The 16,922-nt window shown below is 36.6% G+C and overlaps 1 protein-coding gene across 7 annotated transcripts in view; it reads left to right on the plus strand.

Annotated features, from left to right (window-relative positions):
* Positions 1–16,922, plus strand: part of LOC141517600 (sodium/hydrogen exchanger 9B1-like) — a 108,483-nt gene that overhangs the window by 28,081 nt on the left and 63,480 nt on the right. For all 7 annotated transcript variants that reach the window (XM_074228782.1, XM_074228787.1, XM_074228784.1 and 4 more), the window contains 2 exons: positions 4,557–4,614; positions 7,078–7,189. In XM_074228782.1, coding sequence (XP_074084883.1) covers positions 4,576–4,614; positions 7,078–7,189 — 151 coding nt within the window. In that variant the 5' untranslated portion in view covers positions 4,557–4,575. The remainder of the gene's footprint in view (positions 1–4,556; positions 4,615–7,077; positions 7,190–16,922) is intronic.

Genomic DNA, 16,922 nt, shown 5'->3' on the forward strand with positions numbered 1-16,922 from the left:
CCCACAGAAAGCAATTTATCAGTCTTTACTTTGTTTCTATGTTGTACATTGATCCAAATTGAGTGTGATGAGAGAGAAATCATATCCTTAAGGAAGAGACAAGAAGTAACAAGATCAGACAATAAGATTTTGGTTTTTTCCTAAATTAAAGGGAATAGTCCTTGAACTTTGTTCAAACTCCATGGCTCTTTATCTGGATACAGATAGCACTCTCCTTTGCAGACAGCCCAAAATTGTTCCCGATTGTTGCATTGATGGAATGAGCAAGTCCATCAAGGTCGAACATCACTCCCATGTTGCTGTTAGGGTCTACAGTGTTTTTCTGGTTCTGCTCATCTCACTCAGCATCAGTTCATGCAAATCCCTCCAGGCTTCCCTGAATTCCCATCCCTCCTGGTTTCTAATAGAACAATAGTATTCCATGACATACATATACCACAGTTTGCTAAGCCATTCCCTAATTGAAGGACATTTACTTGATTTCCAATTCTTTGCCACCACAAACAGGGCTGCTATGAACATTTTTGTACAAGTGATGTTTTTACTTTTTTTCATCATCTCTTCAGGGTATAGATCCAGTAGTGTATTGCTGGATAAAAGGGTATGCACATTTTTGTTGCCCATTGGGCATAGTTCCAAATTTCTCTCCAGAAAGGTTGGATGAGTTCACAGCTTCACCAACAGTGTAATAGTATCCCAGATTTCCCACAACCCTTCCAACAATGATCATTATCCTTTCTGGTCATATTGGCCAGTCTGAGAGGTGTGAGGTAGTACCTCAGAGAAGCTCAAAATAAATAAAATTATTTTTTTATTTTTTTATTTTTTTATTTTTTGTTTCTTTGTTTAATATTTATTTTTTCTCACTTTGTACAAATGTTTTTTATACATTAATAAAATATTCTTGTTTAAGAGTAAACAAAATAGCCCCTCCCCCAAAAAATATAGACTTGCTTGAGCGATAAAGTAAAGGGGTGAGAAAAAATTTAAATTTAAATTAAAAAAAAATAATAGTAATGATTGTAGGTATGGCCAGTGGATGGAGCATCAGCCCTGGAGCCAGGAGCACCCAAGCCCACATTTGGCCCCATACACCCAAGAATCACCCAGCTGTGTGACATGCAAGCCACCCCAACCCCACTGCCATGCAAAAACCAAAAAAAGAAAAAAGATCCAAAATAAAATAAAATAGTAATAATAGTAGGGGTGGCTGGGTGTCAGACAGAGCACTGGCCCTTGAGCCAGGAGCACCCAGGTCCAAAACCAGCCTCAGACTCCCAATGATCACCCCACTATGTGGCCCCATGCAGGCCACCCAGCCCCATTTGCCCTGCACCCACCCCAAAAATAATAATAATAAAAATGTGCTTCAGTCTGTGTTTCAACACCATCAACTCTGTCATGGGTGGATCACGTTCTATAAGTCCATCACAAAAGTTACTTCCATATTTTTCCACTGTTGCCATTGCTGATCACAACTCCCTCCTTTCATATTTCTCCACTACCATCTACTATATTTTCTCTCTCCTTTCACTGTGACTCTGCTGTAGGGTAGCTGAGTGGTGCAGCAGACAGATCCCTGGTCCTGGGGCCAAGAGGCCCCGAGCCCCCATACCACCCCTTAGGCCCAGCATCCACCCAGCCCTACGGTCCCGGACAGGCCATCCCATCCCAGCCCCTTGCAAGAAGTAAAAAAGAAAATGTATTACATCTGACCACTCTCCCCCCCATAGTCCATCCTCTCCTCTTTCATTCACCTCCCACCCTTTCCTCCTGTCCCTCCCTCTCCTTCTTACTCCAGATGTCTATACCCCATTGAGTATATATGCTGTTTCCTCTCCTAGCCACCTCTGATGAGAGTGAAGATTCCCTCATTCCCCCTTGCCTTCCCCCCTTCCATATCATTGCAATAGCTCATTGTAATAAAGAAAAATCTTATTATATGAAATATCTTGGCTTATTTCCCCCTCTCCTTTTTGTTTCTCTTCTTACATTTCTCTTTTTTCTATTGACTCCATTTTTACACCATATTTTATCTTCAAATTCAGCTTTCTCCTGTGCTTCATCTATAAAATCTCCTCCTATGTGCTCTATTAACTGAGAGGTTCATATGAGTATTATCAGTGTCATTTTTCTATGCAGTTCATCATCATTAAGTCCCTAATATTTTCCCCTTCTCCTCCACTCTCTATGCTTCACCTGAAGATCAAACCTTTTGTTCAGCTCCAGCCATTCCAACAGGAACATTTGAAATTCCCCTGGTTCATTGAAAGTCCATCTTTTTCCCCTGGAAGAGGACATTCATTTTTGCTGGGTAGTTGATTCTCAGTTGCATTCTAAGCTCTTTTTCCTTCCTGTATATTATATTCCAAGCCCTACGAGCTTCCAATGTAGTTGCTCCTAAGTCCTGTGTGATCCTGATTGCAGCTCCACGATATTTGAACTGTGTCCTTCTGGCTGCTTGTAATATTTTCTCTTTGACTTGGGAGTTCTGGAATTTGGCTATAATATTCCTAGGGCTTGGGGTTTTTTTTTTAAGTTTTTTGGCAAGGCAAATGGGGTTTAGTGGCTTGCCCAAGGCCACACAGCTAGGTAATTATTAAGTGTCTGAGACCGGATTTGAACCCAGGTACTACTGACTCCAGGGTCGGTGCTTTATCCACTACGCCACCTAGCTGCCCCCAGGGGTTGGCTTTTTGGGATATCTTTCTTGGGGGGATCAGTGGATTCTCTCCATTTCTATTTTGCCCTCTGCTTCTAGAATATCAGGGCAATTTTCCTGTAGTAATTCTTTGAAAATGATGTCAAGGCTTTTTTTCCTGATCGTGACTTTCAGGTAGTCCAATAATTTTTAAATTATCTTTTCTAAATCTTTTTTCCATATCAATTGTTTTTTCAATGAGATATTTCACATTTTCTTCTAATTTTTCATTTTTTTGGTTTTGAAGTATTGAGTCCTGGTTTCTCGTAAATTCATCAATCTCCCTGAATTCTATTCTTTGCCTGAAAGATTTGTTCTCCTCAGAGAGTTTTCTTATCTTTTTTTCCATCTGGTCAATTTTGCTTTTTAAAGCATTCTTCTCCTCCATAACTCTTTGAACTGTTTTATCCATTTGACCTAAGCTGGTTTTTAGCATGCTATTTTCTTCAGCATTTTTTTGGATTTCCTTGACTAGGCTGCTGACTTCATTTTCATGTTTTTTCTGCATGTCTTGCTCCTTTCTTTTCCCAGTTTTTATTCTAACTCCCACATTTGATTTTCAAAGTCTTTTTTGAGCTCTGTCATAGCCTGAGCCCGATTTCAGTTTTTCTTGGAGTCTTTAGATGCAGGAGCTTGTGCTTCCTCATCTTCAGACTGAGTATTTTGATCCTTCTTGGGATCACAAGCAAAATATTTCTCAGTGGTGTTCCTCTTGTTTCTCTGCTTGCTCATTTTCCCAGCCTAAGCCTGTTTTTGGGGTGCTTCTGGAGCTTTTGGGACACTCCCACAAGTATCTCAGTGTGAGAGGCTCTGTCCTCCCTCCTGGTCTGTGAATGACCATAAGCGCCTCCCTCTGACAGGGGGCTGAGGTGGGGGGGGCCCTGCTGTTCAGTGGGGCGGGGCCTAGACATCGATCAGGATCCGAATGTGTTCAGAGCCCCAGTCTCGTTCTTCACTCCCCTCCCTAGGTTCAATGGTCTCATGCCCTGGGGGCTCCTGCTTACTGGCTCCACCTGCTTCTGTTCCTGGATCTGGGCTGAAGTGGCCAGTCTGCTCTCTGTGTGCCCTGAGGGCTGGGCTTCATGTGCTTACTCTGGCAGAGGACCCCCGCTGTTCCCCCAAGTTTTGCCCAGTGCTCCCTGGGCTGTAGATCAGTAAACTCCCCCGCTGCTGTGAGCCCCAGCTCCCAGTGCCCTGGGGCTGACTCTGGGAGGCTGAAGTTCTTTAGCTCTGGCAGGCCACCCCTCTGGTGGGCTGCCCCTCTGACCCCAGGGAGCAGAGCTTTTCTGCCCTTTTCCAGGTTACCTTGAGTAGGAGAACTGCCTCACTGGGTCCCTCTATGGGTTCTGTCTCTCAAAAATTTAGTTAGAGTCCTTAGTTTAGAAGTTTTGTAAGAGAGCACCTAAGAGACGATCCTCTTTTGTCGCCATCTTGGCTCTGCCCCCCAAATAAATAAAATCTTAAAGAAATAAAAAAGAATTGGCAAAAGAAACTGAGGAGTGGTCAGATAGGCAAAAACAAATGAAAACAGTTTGCTCATTATTGCAATGTAAAGGAAGAAACCTTAAAAGTTATAAAATTTAGAGTAGGAGGCCTTTTATTTTCTCTAGTTCAACCTCTTCATTCCCTAGATGAGGAAAATAAATCCAGGAAAGGGTAAATGACTTGTTTAAAATCACAAAAGGAGAAGGGGACAAATCCAGAATTTGAACCTAGACCTATGACCCCAAACCCAACATTATTCTGGTAATTAAAAAGAAAATGTCTGAAGACAAAGCCATCCCATTTGATTTGATCTTCAGTATATGCTCTTGTTCCATTTTTTAAAATAGTTTCCTTTTCTTTTCCTTTTAAGTCCTCCTAGCAAAGACATCATGGAATCCAAAATGGAAAGCAACACAGAAGTTAATGAGGTAAAGTTGATCATATTTTACAAAAATATTTCAGTAATTAGGCGGAAGGTTCATTTATAATTTTTTTAAAGAAAATTCCATATAAAACCTAGACACTAATCAGATTTCTCAGTGTTTGCTTCTTCAAGTGTGAGAAATGTTTTGGGAGAATGAGCAGAGGTTGACTATGGGCATATAGAGTTGCTAAAGGGGGGGGGGCAAAACAAAATGATTACAAGTGAAAAATAGATTAAGCTAAAAGTGAAAGAGGGCTAGCCCCATTGGCTTAGAGTTGAATGAGCATTGTGGTGGAAGTAAAACAAGTCCAAAAACCTCATTACTTGTTGGCTAACCCTATAATGACCCCCCCCCCCCAACCTTATCGTGGTAATGAAACTGAAACTATATTTGTTTGTACTCAAATAGTTTGCCATTTGTTGAGGTCTTCTAGAATCATACCTGCCATACAATGAGATTCCAAGGCCCCCTAAAAATGACCTTTAGAATTTAAGTTCTTACAAGTGAAATGAAAACTTCAGAATAGGTTTGGTTTCATTTTTATCTCTCTGTAACACCTTGGACAATGCCTGGCATAATGGAGGTACTTGATAAATTTTTATCGAATTGGAGTGAAATCCCTGCTCTGCTGTCTACTATATGACCCTGTGCAAATAACTTTACCTCTCAAAGTATCCATTTCTTCATCCATAAAGTGAAGTTGTTGGATAGATAATTTCCAGAGCTTTTTTTAAATTTTATAATGTATTAAAAACAATAAGCCAGATATACAAAAGAACCATGGTGGAAAAACAGAATCTCATTCATTGATAGACCTTGTTCTTGAGGGTCAAAAATGATATGTTAGGAAAGGATCATAGATAGGATGAAACTTGGAGCATCTCCACTGACTTAAGTGGTTCTATGATAGTCATAAGACAGGATACTGTTAGATTAGCCAGGGGGAGATGGCACAAGCTATATATATATATATATATATATATATATATATATATATATATATATATATATATATATATATATATACATATATATAATATATTATATACACATATATATCCTGATTAGGTGGTCATAAGATAATCACTTGCTTGGTCCACAGATACAAAACTAAATTGAGACTTTCATGCAATTGAGTAACCTCTGCTATATGGGACCTGGTTGTCAAGAGAAAGAAAAACAAGGGTAGAGTCTCTAGCTAGCTTATGATTGAGCAAGTGATCTTTACCATCTGAATTTTACATCTATGGCACCAATATTCAGAGTTCAGAATCATATCAGATTGATTGTTACTAATTGAATTTGAGTAGAGGTCCTCACTTATTAAATCAACTTTCTCATTAGCATGTCTGTCTTTTCCACCACCCTTCCAACGATTATTTCCCCCACTGTTGACCATTATTTCAATATGATCTGTCTGTGTATGTATGTATGTGTGGGATGATCTCAGTGTTTTAGTTACATTTCTCTAATTGATTTGGAACATATTTTTTAAAATGGTGGTTGATCATTTTTTTCTACTATTTGAAAGATGTTCATATTCTTTGACTTTTATCATTTTTATCATTATTATCATTATTATTGAAGATAAGTTTAGTCATAAATTTGTGTTAATTTCCCATAACATTTGTACATCAGATTTTTATTGGATGTTTGATGAAAAGATTTTCTTCCTAATTTATAACTTTATTTTACTTAAATTGGTTGACTATGTGCAAAGCAATGATTTTATATTGTAGAAATTATCTGATTTATCTTTCATAATATTTTTTAGAAAGATTTTATTTATTTTGAATTTTACATTTTCTCCTCCTAATCTTGCTTCCCTTCCCCCCCCCCCAGAAGGCAGTCTGTTAGTCTTTATGTTGTTTCCCTGGTATGCATTGATCTAATTTGAATGTGATGAGTTTCATAATCTTTTAACCCTTGTCTAGTTATGAATTTTTGAGGGGATTTTCAACCATATATATGTTATAAAGACATATATATATATATATATATATAATGATATTTATCTAAATACACATTCAAATGTCATACAATTTATGTTTATATAATTTTGTGAGTCAAGTTGAACTCTAAAACACTGTGGTAACTCCTCTGACACTTTATTCATTGTTTGCAAACTGATACACTACATGAACATAAATATTAATATTATAATTTTATCAATGAAAACTCTATAGGATGTTAGTCTCTATATGGTCCCTATTTTGTGGGAGAAGCAATTGCATTTAAGTGATTTTGCCCAAATTACCTAGCTAAATGTCTGAGGCTGGATTTGAACCCAGGTTCTCCTGACTCCAAACCCACTCCTCTATCCACTGTACTGCTTAACTGCCCCTCATTCCCATTCTTAATGATAATAATAAAGTTTTTATGTTTTTAGAATATCTGGTAATTGACTCAGATCAGAAAACATTTATCAAAAGTATACTTTAGATAAGATTTTGTTATTTTCTTTAGGGCTTTGCTGATGAAACAGTGGAAGAAATCATTCTTTTGGAAGAATCAAAGAAAGCGAAGTCTTTTCAAATGTGCCCACCCACAGGGGTCATCAACAGAGTAATAACATATGGTATGTAAGATCAAATTAGAAGGAAATGGGGAAATTTTAAGTAAAATACTAACAACTCGCTTTTGTATGGTGTTTTATAGGTTACAAAGAATTTTGCTCACAATAGTCCTACAAATTAGGAACCCAAAGCATAAATAGCTTAGTTTACAAAGTCATCACAAAGCCATTGCTTCATTATTATTCAGATCCTATATTATGATTGGCACTTGATGAAGGCATTATTGTGAACATTTCCCCAACCTGTAGAGATAGTAGTATTTTTTTAGCTATTTGAAAAAAATATTGAAATGAAGCATTTAACTGTTATAGATTTATATTTTAATATTCCCTAGACATTTTCATGTTAATTTTTCTTAGAAATTGTATAGACTAGATAACCACTACTGTCTTTTCCAACTCTTTTAAGTTTTATGATTCTATGAAATATTTTCTTTTTGAATGTACTCTTGACATCTATATTAAATTTTAAAAAAACTTAAACACCAAATAAAAAAAAAAAACTTAAACACCAAAAAAGAGAGCAGCATCTGTTTATATTATACCAGGACACAGAAAGAGTATTCACTGTATACAAAACCATGAATCTCTATTTTGTACAACTTTTTAATAAGTATCTAATTTATATATAACTTAGAACTGTCTTGCTTCTCTGTGTTTCCTTCTGCCTCACTTCTCACTGTCAACTTCTGTCATTCCTTGCTATTCTGTGCTGTGTTCTGTGTGTGTGTGTGTGTGTATTTCTATGACCTTTTTTTTTCTTTTTCTTAGAATCACTATTGCTGACTGACTGCTACCCCTAATTTAAAAACCAATAGTAGGGGTAGCTAGTTGGGGCAGTGGATAGAGTACTAGCCCTGGAGTCAGGAGGACCCGAGTTCAAATTCAGTTTTAGACACATTAATTGCCTAGCTGTGTGATCCTGGGAGAGTCACTCTTAACCCCATAGTCTTAAATAAATAAAAATTAAAAAGAAACAATAGAAAGAAAAAAACATAAAATAGGCATAGTCAAGCAAAATAAATTTATAAAAGCTATAGCCATGCCCCCAAAATGTATATCTTTCTGCACTTTAGCTTTCTGTCAAGAGATGGGTGACAAGCTTCTTCAGAAGTCCTCTACAGATGTGGCTGATCCTTGCATTGGATACAGTTTTTAAGTGTTTCAAAACTGTTTTCCTCTACTGAGTTGGGTTTTTTTTTATAGTTCTCCCTGTGCTACATCAGTTCACACTAACCAGGTTTCTTTGAAATCTCTTCTTGCATTATTTCTTACAGTTCAGTAATACCCTGTTTCATTCATATATCACAAATTGTTCAACTATTTCCCAATTGATAAGCATACCCTATATTCTAGTTCTTTCCTTCATTTCTTTGTTCTTTTCATTCCTCCCTCCCTTCCTTTTTACTTTCTTTCTTTCTTCCATTTTAATTTCCCCATTCAGGTGAGGAAATTTATTTTGCTTGTGTAGCCCTTGGCTTCAAGGGCCAAATGTATAGGACTTCCTTCATTGGAGAAGATGGATTACTCAATATCCTAAGCTTATGTAAGAGGCTAGAAGAATTGGTGAGAGCAGGAGAGAAGAGAGATCCTGGCTCTTCTGGCCTCCAACTTGGAGAAGAAAGATACATGATGTCATCCTCAGTTCACTGAAGGGAAAGAGACTGGTGAGAAGCCAAAATGAGAGAAACTGGTATTCTCCATCATGTCCTTCTCCCTAGCTTGTTAGGCTACAGATCTGGGTTTCTCTATCTTGGCTGAGCTATATTACTTCACCCCCAATAAGAGAGCTCTTTCATTTTTTTAATTGCTTGGAATATGTTCTTCTCTATATACTTTCTCTGATTTCTGATCTCTTTTAAATCAACTTGGGTAAATAGATTTATTTGCTATATTGTATTGCACTGTAGAACTGGTATTTGATGGGAAGAAGGTCAAGCCTTGAATATAGTTTCAAGTCCTTCTTCCCCAATAACAATCAAAAGCTAAACTTGAATATAAAAACGCCCCCCCCCCAGATTAATAATATTTAAGGAAGCAGAGAGATATAATTTTGACCTGGTATCCCCTCTCTCTAAGGAGAGTAGGTGGCCAGCTTTTGGCCCTAACCTCCTATTTCTCATTGCAAGGAAACAAAAATTTCCCCAAGAGAAGGATGGAGAGGAAATGCTAGAGATGCCTTTTCTTATCTCCCTGTAATCCATAAACAATACCCTTTGCTACACTTGCACTCTTACTTTCCAATAACATTCTCCCTCTTACCATCCCCTCCACCATCTCCAACTATTGGTTTGCACAGTTCAGCAAACCAAATCATGTGTGTATGTGTCAGTTCATAAAATAACAACTATATCTAAAATCATCATAGAATTAGAATATCTCATTACTTCTACAATATCTATTGACTCCTTCTCTTCTCACCCAATCTCTAATACACTACCACTATTCAAGTTCAGATGTTTAGGGTCTCCTATCAGGACTACTGAATTAGCTCCCTCATTTAGAATCTTGCTGTCAGTCTCTCCCCTCTCTGAAACGTACTTCACTGAATTAATATTTCAGTGACACAGCTCTGACCAATTCACTCCTTTTTAAAAATTAATATTTTATTTGTTTTTGAACTACATACAACAGTAGTTTCTACCCATCATTTTTCTGTAAGATTTTGAATTTTACAATCTTTCCTCCCCTATCCCCCACAGAAGGCAGTTTGGTAATCTTCACATTGGTAATCTGGTAATCTTGTAATCTTCACATTGTTTCCATGCTATACATTGATCTAAATTGAATTGGTTGGGAGAAAAATCATATCCTTGAGGAGAAAATAAAATATTAGAGATAGCAAAATTATGTAGTACATAAGACAATATATTTTAAAAAGATTTTATTTATTTTGAGTTTTCCCCCTAATCTTACTTCCCCCCACCCCCCACAGAAGGCAATTTGATAGTCTTTACATTGTTTCCATGGTATACATTGATCCAAATTGTGATGAGAGAGAAATCATATCCTTAAGGAAGAAATGTAAAGTATAAGAGATAGCAAGATCAGACAGTAAGATATCAGTTTTTTTTTCTAAATTAAAGGTAATAGTCCTTGGTCTTTGTTCAAACTCCACAGTTCTTTCTCTGGATACAGATGATATTCTCCATCATAGACAGCCCCAAATTGTCCCTGATTGTTACACTGATGAAATGAGCAAATCCATCAAGGTTGATCATCACCCCCATGTTGGTGTTAGGGTGTACAAAGTTTTTCTGGTTTTTCTCATCTCACTCAGCATCAGTTCATGCAAATCCCTTCAGGCTTTGCTGAATTCCTATCCCTCCTGGTCTCTAATAGAACAATAGTGTTCCATGTCATACATATACCAGTTTATTAAACCATTCCCCAATTGAATGACATTTACTTGATTTCCAATTCTTTGCCACCACAAACAGGGCTGCTATGAACATTTTTGTACAAGTGATGTTTTTACTCTTTTTCATCATCTCTTCAGGGTATAGACCCAGTAGTGGTATTGCTGGATAAAAGGATATGCACATTTTTGTTGCCTTTTGAGCATAATTCCAAATTCCTCTCTAGAAAGGTTGGATGAGTTCACAGCTCCACCAACAACTTAATAGTGTCCCAGATTTCCCACAACCCTTCCAACAATGATCATTATCCTTTGTGGTCATATTAGTCAGTCTGAGAGGTGTGAGGTGGTACCTCAGAGAAGCTTTGATTTGCATTTCTCTAATAATTAATGATTTAGAGCAATTTTTCATATAGCTATGGCTTGCTTTGATCTCCTCATCTGTAAATTGCCTTTGCATATCCTTTGACCATTTGTCAATTGGGGAATGGCTTTTTTTTTTAAAATGACTCAGTTCTCTGTATATTTTTAGAGATGAGTCCTTTGTCAGAATCATTAGTTGTAAAGATTGTTTCCCAATTTACTACATTTCTTTTGATTTTGGTTACAGTGGTTTTATCTGTGCAAAAAGCTTTTTAATTTAATACAATAGAAATCATCCAGTTTGTTTTTGGTGATGTTCTCCATCTCTTCCTCAGTCATAAACTGCTCCCCCTTCCATAGATCTGACAGGTAAACTACTCCTTGATCTTCTAATTTGCTTATAATATCGTTTTTTATGTCTAAATCCTGTATCCATTTGAATCTTATTCTGGTATAGGGTGTAAGGTGTGGGTCTAATCTAAGTTTCTTCCATACAAAGTTCCAATGTTTCCAGCAGTTTTTATTGAAGAGAGAGGGTTTTATCCCAATAGCTTTACTCTTTGGTTTTATCAAACAGATTACTATAATCATTTCCTGCTATTGCAACTAGTCTACTCCACTGGTCCACCACTCTATTTCTTAACTAATATCAGACAGTTTTGATGACTGATGCTTTATAATATAATTTTTGATCTGGTAGAGCTAAGCCACCTTCTTTTGCACTTTTTTTTCATTGAATTCCTGGAAATTCTTTACTTTTTATTTCTCCATATGAATTTATTTAAGTAAAGGAATTTTGATTGGTAGGGCACTAAACAGGTAGTTTAGTTTTGGTAGAATTGTCATTTTTGCTATATTAGCTACCCACAAACAGTTGATTTTTGTCCATTTATTTAAATCTGATTTTATTTGTGTGATAACTGTTTTGTAATTGTTTTCAATTGTTTTCAAAAAGTTTCTGAGCCTGCCTTGGCAAATAGGCCCCCAGGTATTTTATATTATCTGAAGTTACTTTGAATGGGATTTCTCTTTCTAGTTCTTACTGCTGTATCTTCCTAGTCATATATAGAAAAGTTGAGGACTTATGAGGGTTTATTTTATATCCTGCAAGTTTGCTAAAGTTGCTAATTGTTTCCAGTAGCTTTTTGGATGATTTCTTGGGATTCTCTAGGTATACCATCTTGTCATCTGCAAAGAGTGAGAGTTTTGTCTCTTCCTTCCCAATTCTAATTCCTTAAATTCCTTTTTCTTCTCTTATTTCTGGAGTCAACATTTCTAATACGATATTGAATAGTAGTGGTGATAATGGACATCCTTGTGTCACCCCTGATCTTATTGGGAATGCCCTCTAGCCTCTCCCTATTGAATATAATGCTTGTTGATGGCTTCAGATAGATACTGCTTATTATTCTAAGGAGCAGTCCATTTACTCCTAAACACTCTAGTGTTTTTAAGTAGGAATGGGTGCTGTATTTTGTCAAAAGATTTTTCAGCATCTATTGATATAATCATGTGATTTCTGATAGGTTTGTTTTAATATAATTAATTATACTAACAGTTTTCCTAATATTGAACCAACCCTGCATTCCTGGAGTAAATCTTACTTGGGCATAATATATTATCCCAGTGATAACTTGTAATCATTTTGCTAAGATTTTATTTAAGATATTTGCATCTATATTCATCAGGGAAATAGGTCTATAATTTTCTTTCTCTGTTTTAACTCTTCCTGGTTTAGGTAACAGCACCATATTGGTGCCATAGAAAGAGTTAGGCAGAGTTCTCTCTTCTCCTGTTTTTCCAAAGAGCTTATAAATAATTGGAACCAATTATTCCTTAAATGTTTGGTAGAATTCACTTGTGAATCCCTCAGGCCCTGGAGAGTTTTTTCTTAGGGAGTTCAATAATGGTTTGTTGAATTTCTTTTTCTGAGATAGGGTTGTTTAGGTATTTAATCTCCTCTTCATTTAACCTGGGCAAATTATATTTTTGTAATTATTTGTCAATTTTGCTTAGATTGTTAAATTTAGTGGCATAGAGTTGGGCAAAATAATTATTATTACTTTAATTGTTACAATTTAATTATTACAATTACAATTACAAATAATTACAAAATTATTATTTTAATTTCTTCCTCATTGGTGGTTAGTTCACCTTTTTTCATTTATGATACTAGCAATTTGGTTTTCTTCTTTCTTTTTTTAAATCAAATTGACCAGAGGTTTATCAGTTTTATCAGTTTTATTGTTTTATTGGTTTTTTCATAAAACCAATTGGTTTTATTTTTTTAATTCAACAGATTTTTTTTGCTTTCAATTTCATTAATTTCTCCTTTAATTTTTAGAATTTCTAATTTGGTATTTAATTGAGAGTTTTTAATTTGTTCTTTCTCTAATTTTTTTAGTTGCATATTTAGTTTATTGATTTCCTCTTTCTCTAATTTATTCATGCAAACATTTAAAGGTAGAATACATTCCCTGACAGCTGCTTTGAGTTTACCTAGGGTAAAATAATTAATTCTTTCTATAATTTGTTGTTTGATCCACTCATTCTTTAAAATGAGGTTATTCAGTTTCCAATTAGTTTTGGTTCTATATCTCCCTGGCCCAATATTGCATATGATTTTTATTGCATTATGATATGAGAAAGATGTATTCACTATTTCTGCCTTTCTGCAATTGATTATTAGGTTTTTATGCCCTAGTACATGGTCAGTTTTTGTGTAAGTGCCATGCACTGAAGGAAAAAAAAAGGTATATTCCTTTCTATCCCCATCCATTTTCCTCCATAAGTCTATCATATCTAGGTTTTCTAACAATCTATTTACCTCCTTAACTTCCTTCTTGTTTATTTTATGATTCAATTTATCTAAATCTAAGAGCGGGAGGTTGAAATCTCCCACTAGTAGAGTTTTGCTGTCTATGTCTTCCTGTAGTTCTTTCAGCTTCTCCTCTAAGTATATGGATGCTATCCCTTTGGGTACATACATATTTAGTATTGAACTTACTTTATTGGCTATGGTACATTTTAGGAAGATATAGTTTCCTTCCTTATCTGTTTTAATGCTGTGTATTTTTGCAGCTGTTTTGTCTGAGATAAGGATTGTTCCCCCCCACTTTTTTTCACTTCAGCTGAAGCAAAATATATTTTGTTCCAACCTTTTACCTTTATATGTATCTCTCTGCTTCAAATGAGTTTCTTGTAAGCAGCATATTGTAGGATTCTGGTTTTTAATGCATTCTGCTATTTGCTTATGTTTTAAGGGATAATTCATCCCATTCACATTCAAAGTGATAATTACTAACTCTTTATTGCCCTCCATGCTACCTTTCCTCTGTTTTGTATTTCTCCCTTTTTGCTTTTATCCATATTCCCCAGTATTTTGTTTCTGAATAGCTCCACCTTCAGTGTGTTTGCCCTCCTATATCCAGCCCCTCCTCTTTCTTTCCCCTTTCCCTTTTTTCACCTTTTTCCTTCCCTTCCTTTTGTTAGTTCCCCTTTTCTCCCCCTCCCTCTCTCCATCCCCCTCCCCTTTCCCCTTTTAATATTTGAAAGGTAAGATGTTTTTTAAGTCAACTGAGTGTGTTTGTTTGTGTGTGTGTGTGTGTGTAAGTTAACTTTAAGCCAAGTCTGATTAGAGGAATATTCAGGTGTTTCTCATCTCCCCCCCTTCTTCCCCTCTATTAAAATGAGTCTTTTGTACCTCTTAATGTAGTGAGATTTACCCCATTCAACTTCCTCCATCCTCCCGTCTCCTTCCTGTCCCCCTTTTTAAGGAAGAAGTGTTTTTACATCATTCTATCTGAATTATAGGAAATCCTGAATAGCCATCACTTCTAGCTAAGTATATTCTCTCTAATAGAGTTACAATTCTTGAGAGTTATTAGAGTCTTTCTCCCAAGTAGGGTTATAGCCAGTTTCATCCCATTGGGTAGCAGTTTCATGGCTAAGCCATGAGTGTCCATCACTTCTGGCTAAGTATATTCTCTTTGATAGAGTTACAGTTCTCAAGAGTTATGAGAATCTTTTTCTTATGTTGGGATATAGCCAGTTCCATCTTATTGGATGGCAGTTTTTTCCCTTATTCCCCTTTTTTTAAAACCTTTTTTATGTGTCTCTTGAACCTTCTGTTTGATGTCCAAATTTTCTATTTAGCTCTGGTTTTTTCATCAGTAATTGTTGGAATCTTCCATTTCATTAAATGCCTATTTTTTCCCCTGAAAGAGAGGGCTCAGCTTTGCCAGATAGTGGATTCTTGGCTGCATTCCAAGCTCCCTTGGTTTTCAGAATATCTTGTTCCAGGCCCTTTGATCCCTTAATGTTGATGCAGCCACATGCTGTGTAATCTTTACTATGACTCCTTGGTATTTAAATTGTTTCTTTCTGGCTGCTTTTCTCTTTTATCTGATAGTTCTGGAATTTGGCCACAACATTCCTTGGTGTTTTCATTTTAGGATCTCTTTCTGGAGGGGTCAATGTATTCTTTCAATAACTATTTTGCCCTCTAGTTCCATAATATCAGGGCAATTTTCCATGACTAGATCCTGTAATATTAAGTCCAGGCTTTTTTTTTCTTCAGTGTTCTCAGGAAGACCTATAATCCTCAGGTTGTCCCTTCTTGATCTATTCTCAAGGCCAATGGTTTTGCTGATGAGGTATTTTACATTTTCTTCTAATTTTTCTATTTTTTGATTTTGTTTAACTGGCTCTTGCTGTCTCATGAAGTCATTAGTTTCCACAGACTCCATTCTTCTTTTTAGAAAAGAATTTTTTTCTTCTACCTTTTGCAACTGCTTTTCCAATTGGTCAATTCTATTTTTGAAAGAGCTTTCCATTTGACCAATTGAGATTTTGAGAGAATTATTTTCTTTTTTGCATTTATCCAATTGTATTTTCCAGTAATTTGTTTTCTTGTTGCAAGGTGTTTAATTGTCTCTCCCAAATTTTCCAATTGATTTTTACACTCTTTCCTGATTTCTTCAAGGAAGTGTTTCTGTGCTGGAGACCAGATCATTTCCCCCTCAGAGGTTCTAGGTCTCTCTGAGTTAGGGTCTTTTCCTTCTAGGAATTTTTCTGTGGACCCCCCTTTCTCTTCTGTCCTTTCTTCATTTTACTAAGACCTTGTGTTAGGGAGAGTGGTTCACAGAGGTTTAGTGTTGGGATCCCTAGAGGCTTTATTCACTGAGTGCTATATCTCCAGCTGGCCAGTAGGGGGTGCTGGTTGCCTTCTCTGGAGTGTCTGTGACCTTGATTGTGGCCCTCTCCCTTGGCCTGGAGGGAATGATGGAAGCTGTTAAATACTTTTGTCTTCAATCAATGGTGGGCTATACCCTGGGGTGAGGTCATCACTCTCCCTATTGTCAGCTGGAGTGGTAATCTGCTTTCATTAGGATGAAAGACCTGTGGAGTTGGACCAGCCAAGAACATCAGAGTATTGCAGGCTCCAGAGATTAATGGAGTGTTCCTAAGTGGACCTCTGGAAGGCTTTTCACCTGTTCTCTTGTTCTCCTGGTTTCCCAAAAACACCCCTCCCCCAATGTCTACAGATTTCTGATTTGTTTGCATACAAGTCCTGGGTTAGAGGAAAATGTTGTTTCTCTTTGAATTTCTTGAGCATGATTTGATCTGGCCCTTTCTTTAGATCTTTGCTGGAATATTTGGGCAAGACCAGGACTACCATCTTAACTGGAAGTCCTGCCTTCTCTTACTTTAAACAGACTATTCCAAACAAGTTAGATAACACCTATACAGAAACTTTTGTGATCCTTCCAAATGTTAGTGCAATGATAGGAATAGCTAGGTGTCATCATAGTGGATAGAATGCTGGGTCTGGATTCATCTTCCTGAGTTTAAATCTGGCCCCAGATACTTACTAGGGGAATCTGGACAAGTAATTTCACCCTGTTTCTCTTAGTTTCCTCATCTGTAAAATGAGCTGGAGAAGGAAATGGCAAACTGCTCTAGTATCTTTTCCAAGAAAAAATCAAATGGGATCACAAAGAATCAGTATGTCTC

The sequence above is a fragment of the Macrotis lagotis genome, chromosome 3 (assembly GCF_037893015.1).
Source record: "Macrotis lagotis isolate mMagLag1 chromosome 3, bilby.v1.9.chrom.fasta, whole genome shotgun sequence".
In the NCBI taxonomy this organism is placed as follows: Eukaryota; Metazoa; Chordata; class Mammalia; order Peramelemorphia; family Peramelidae; genus Macrotis; species Macrotis lagotis.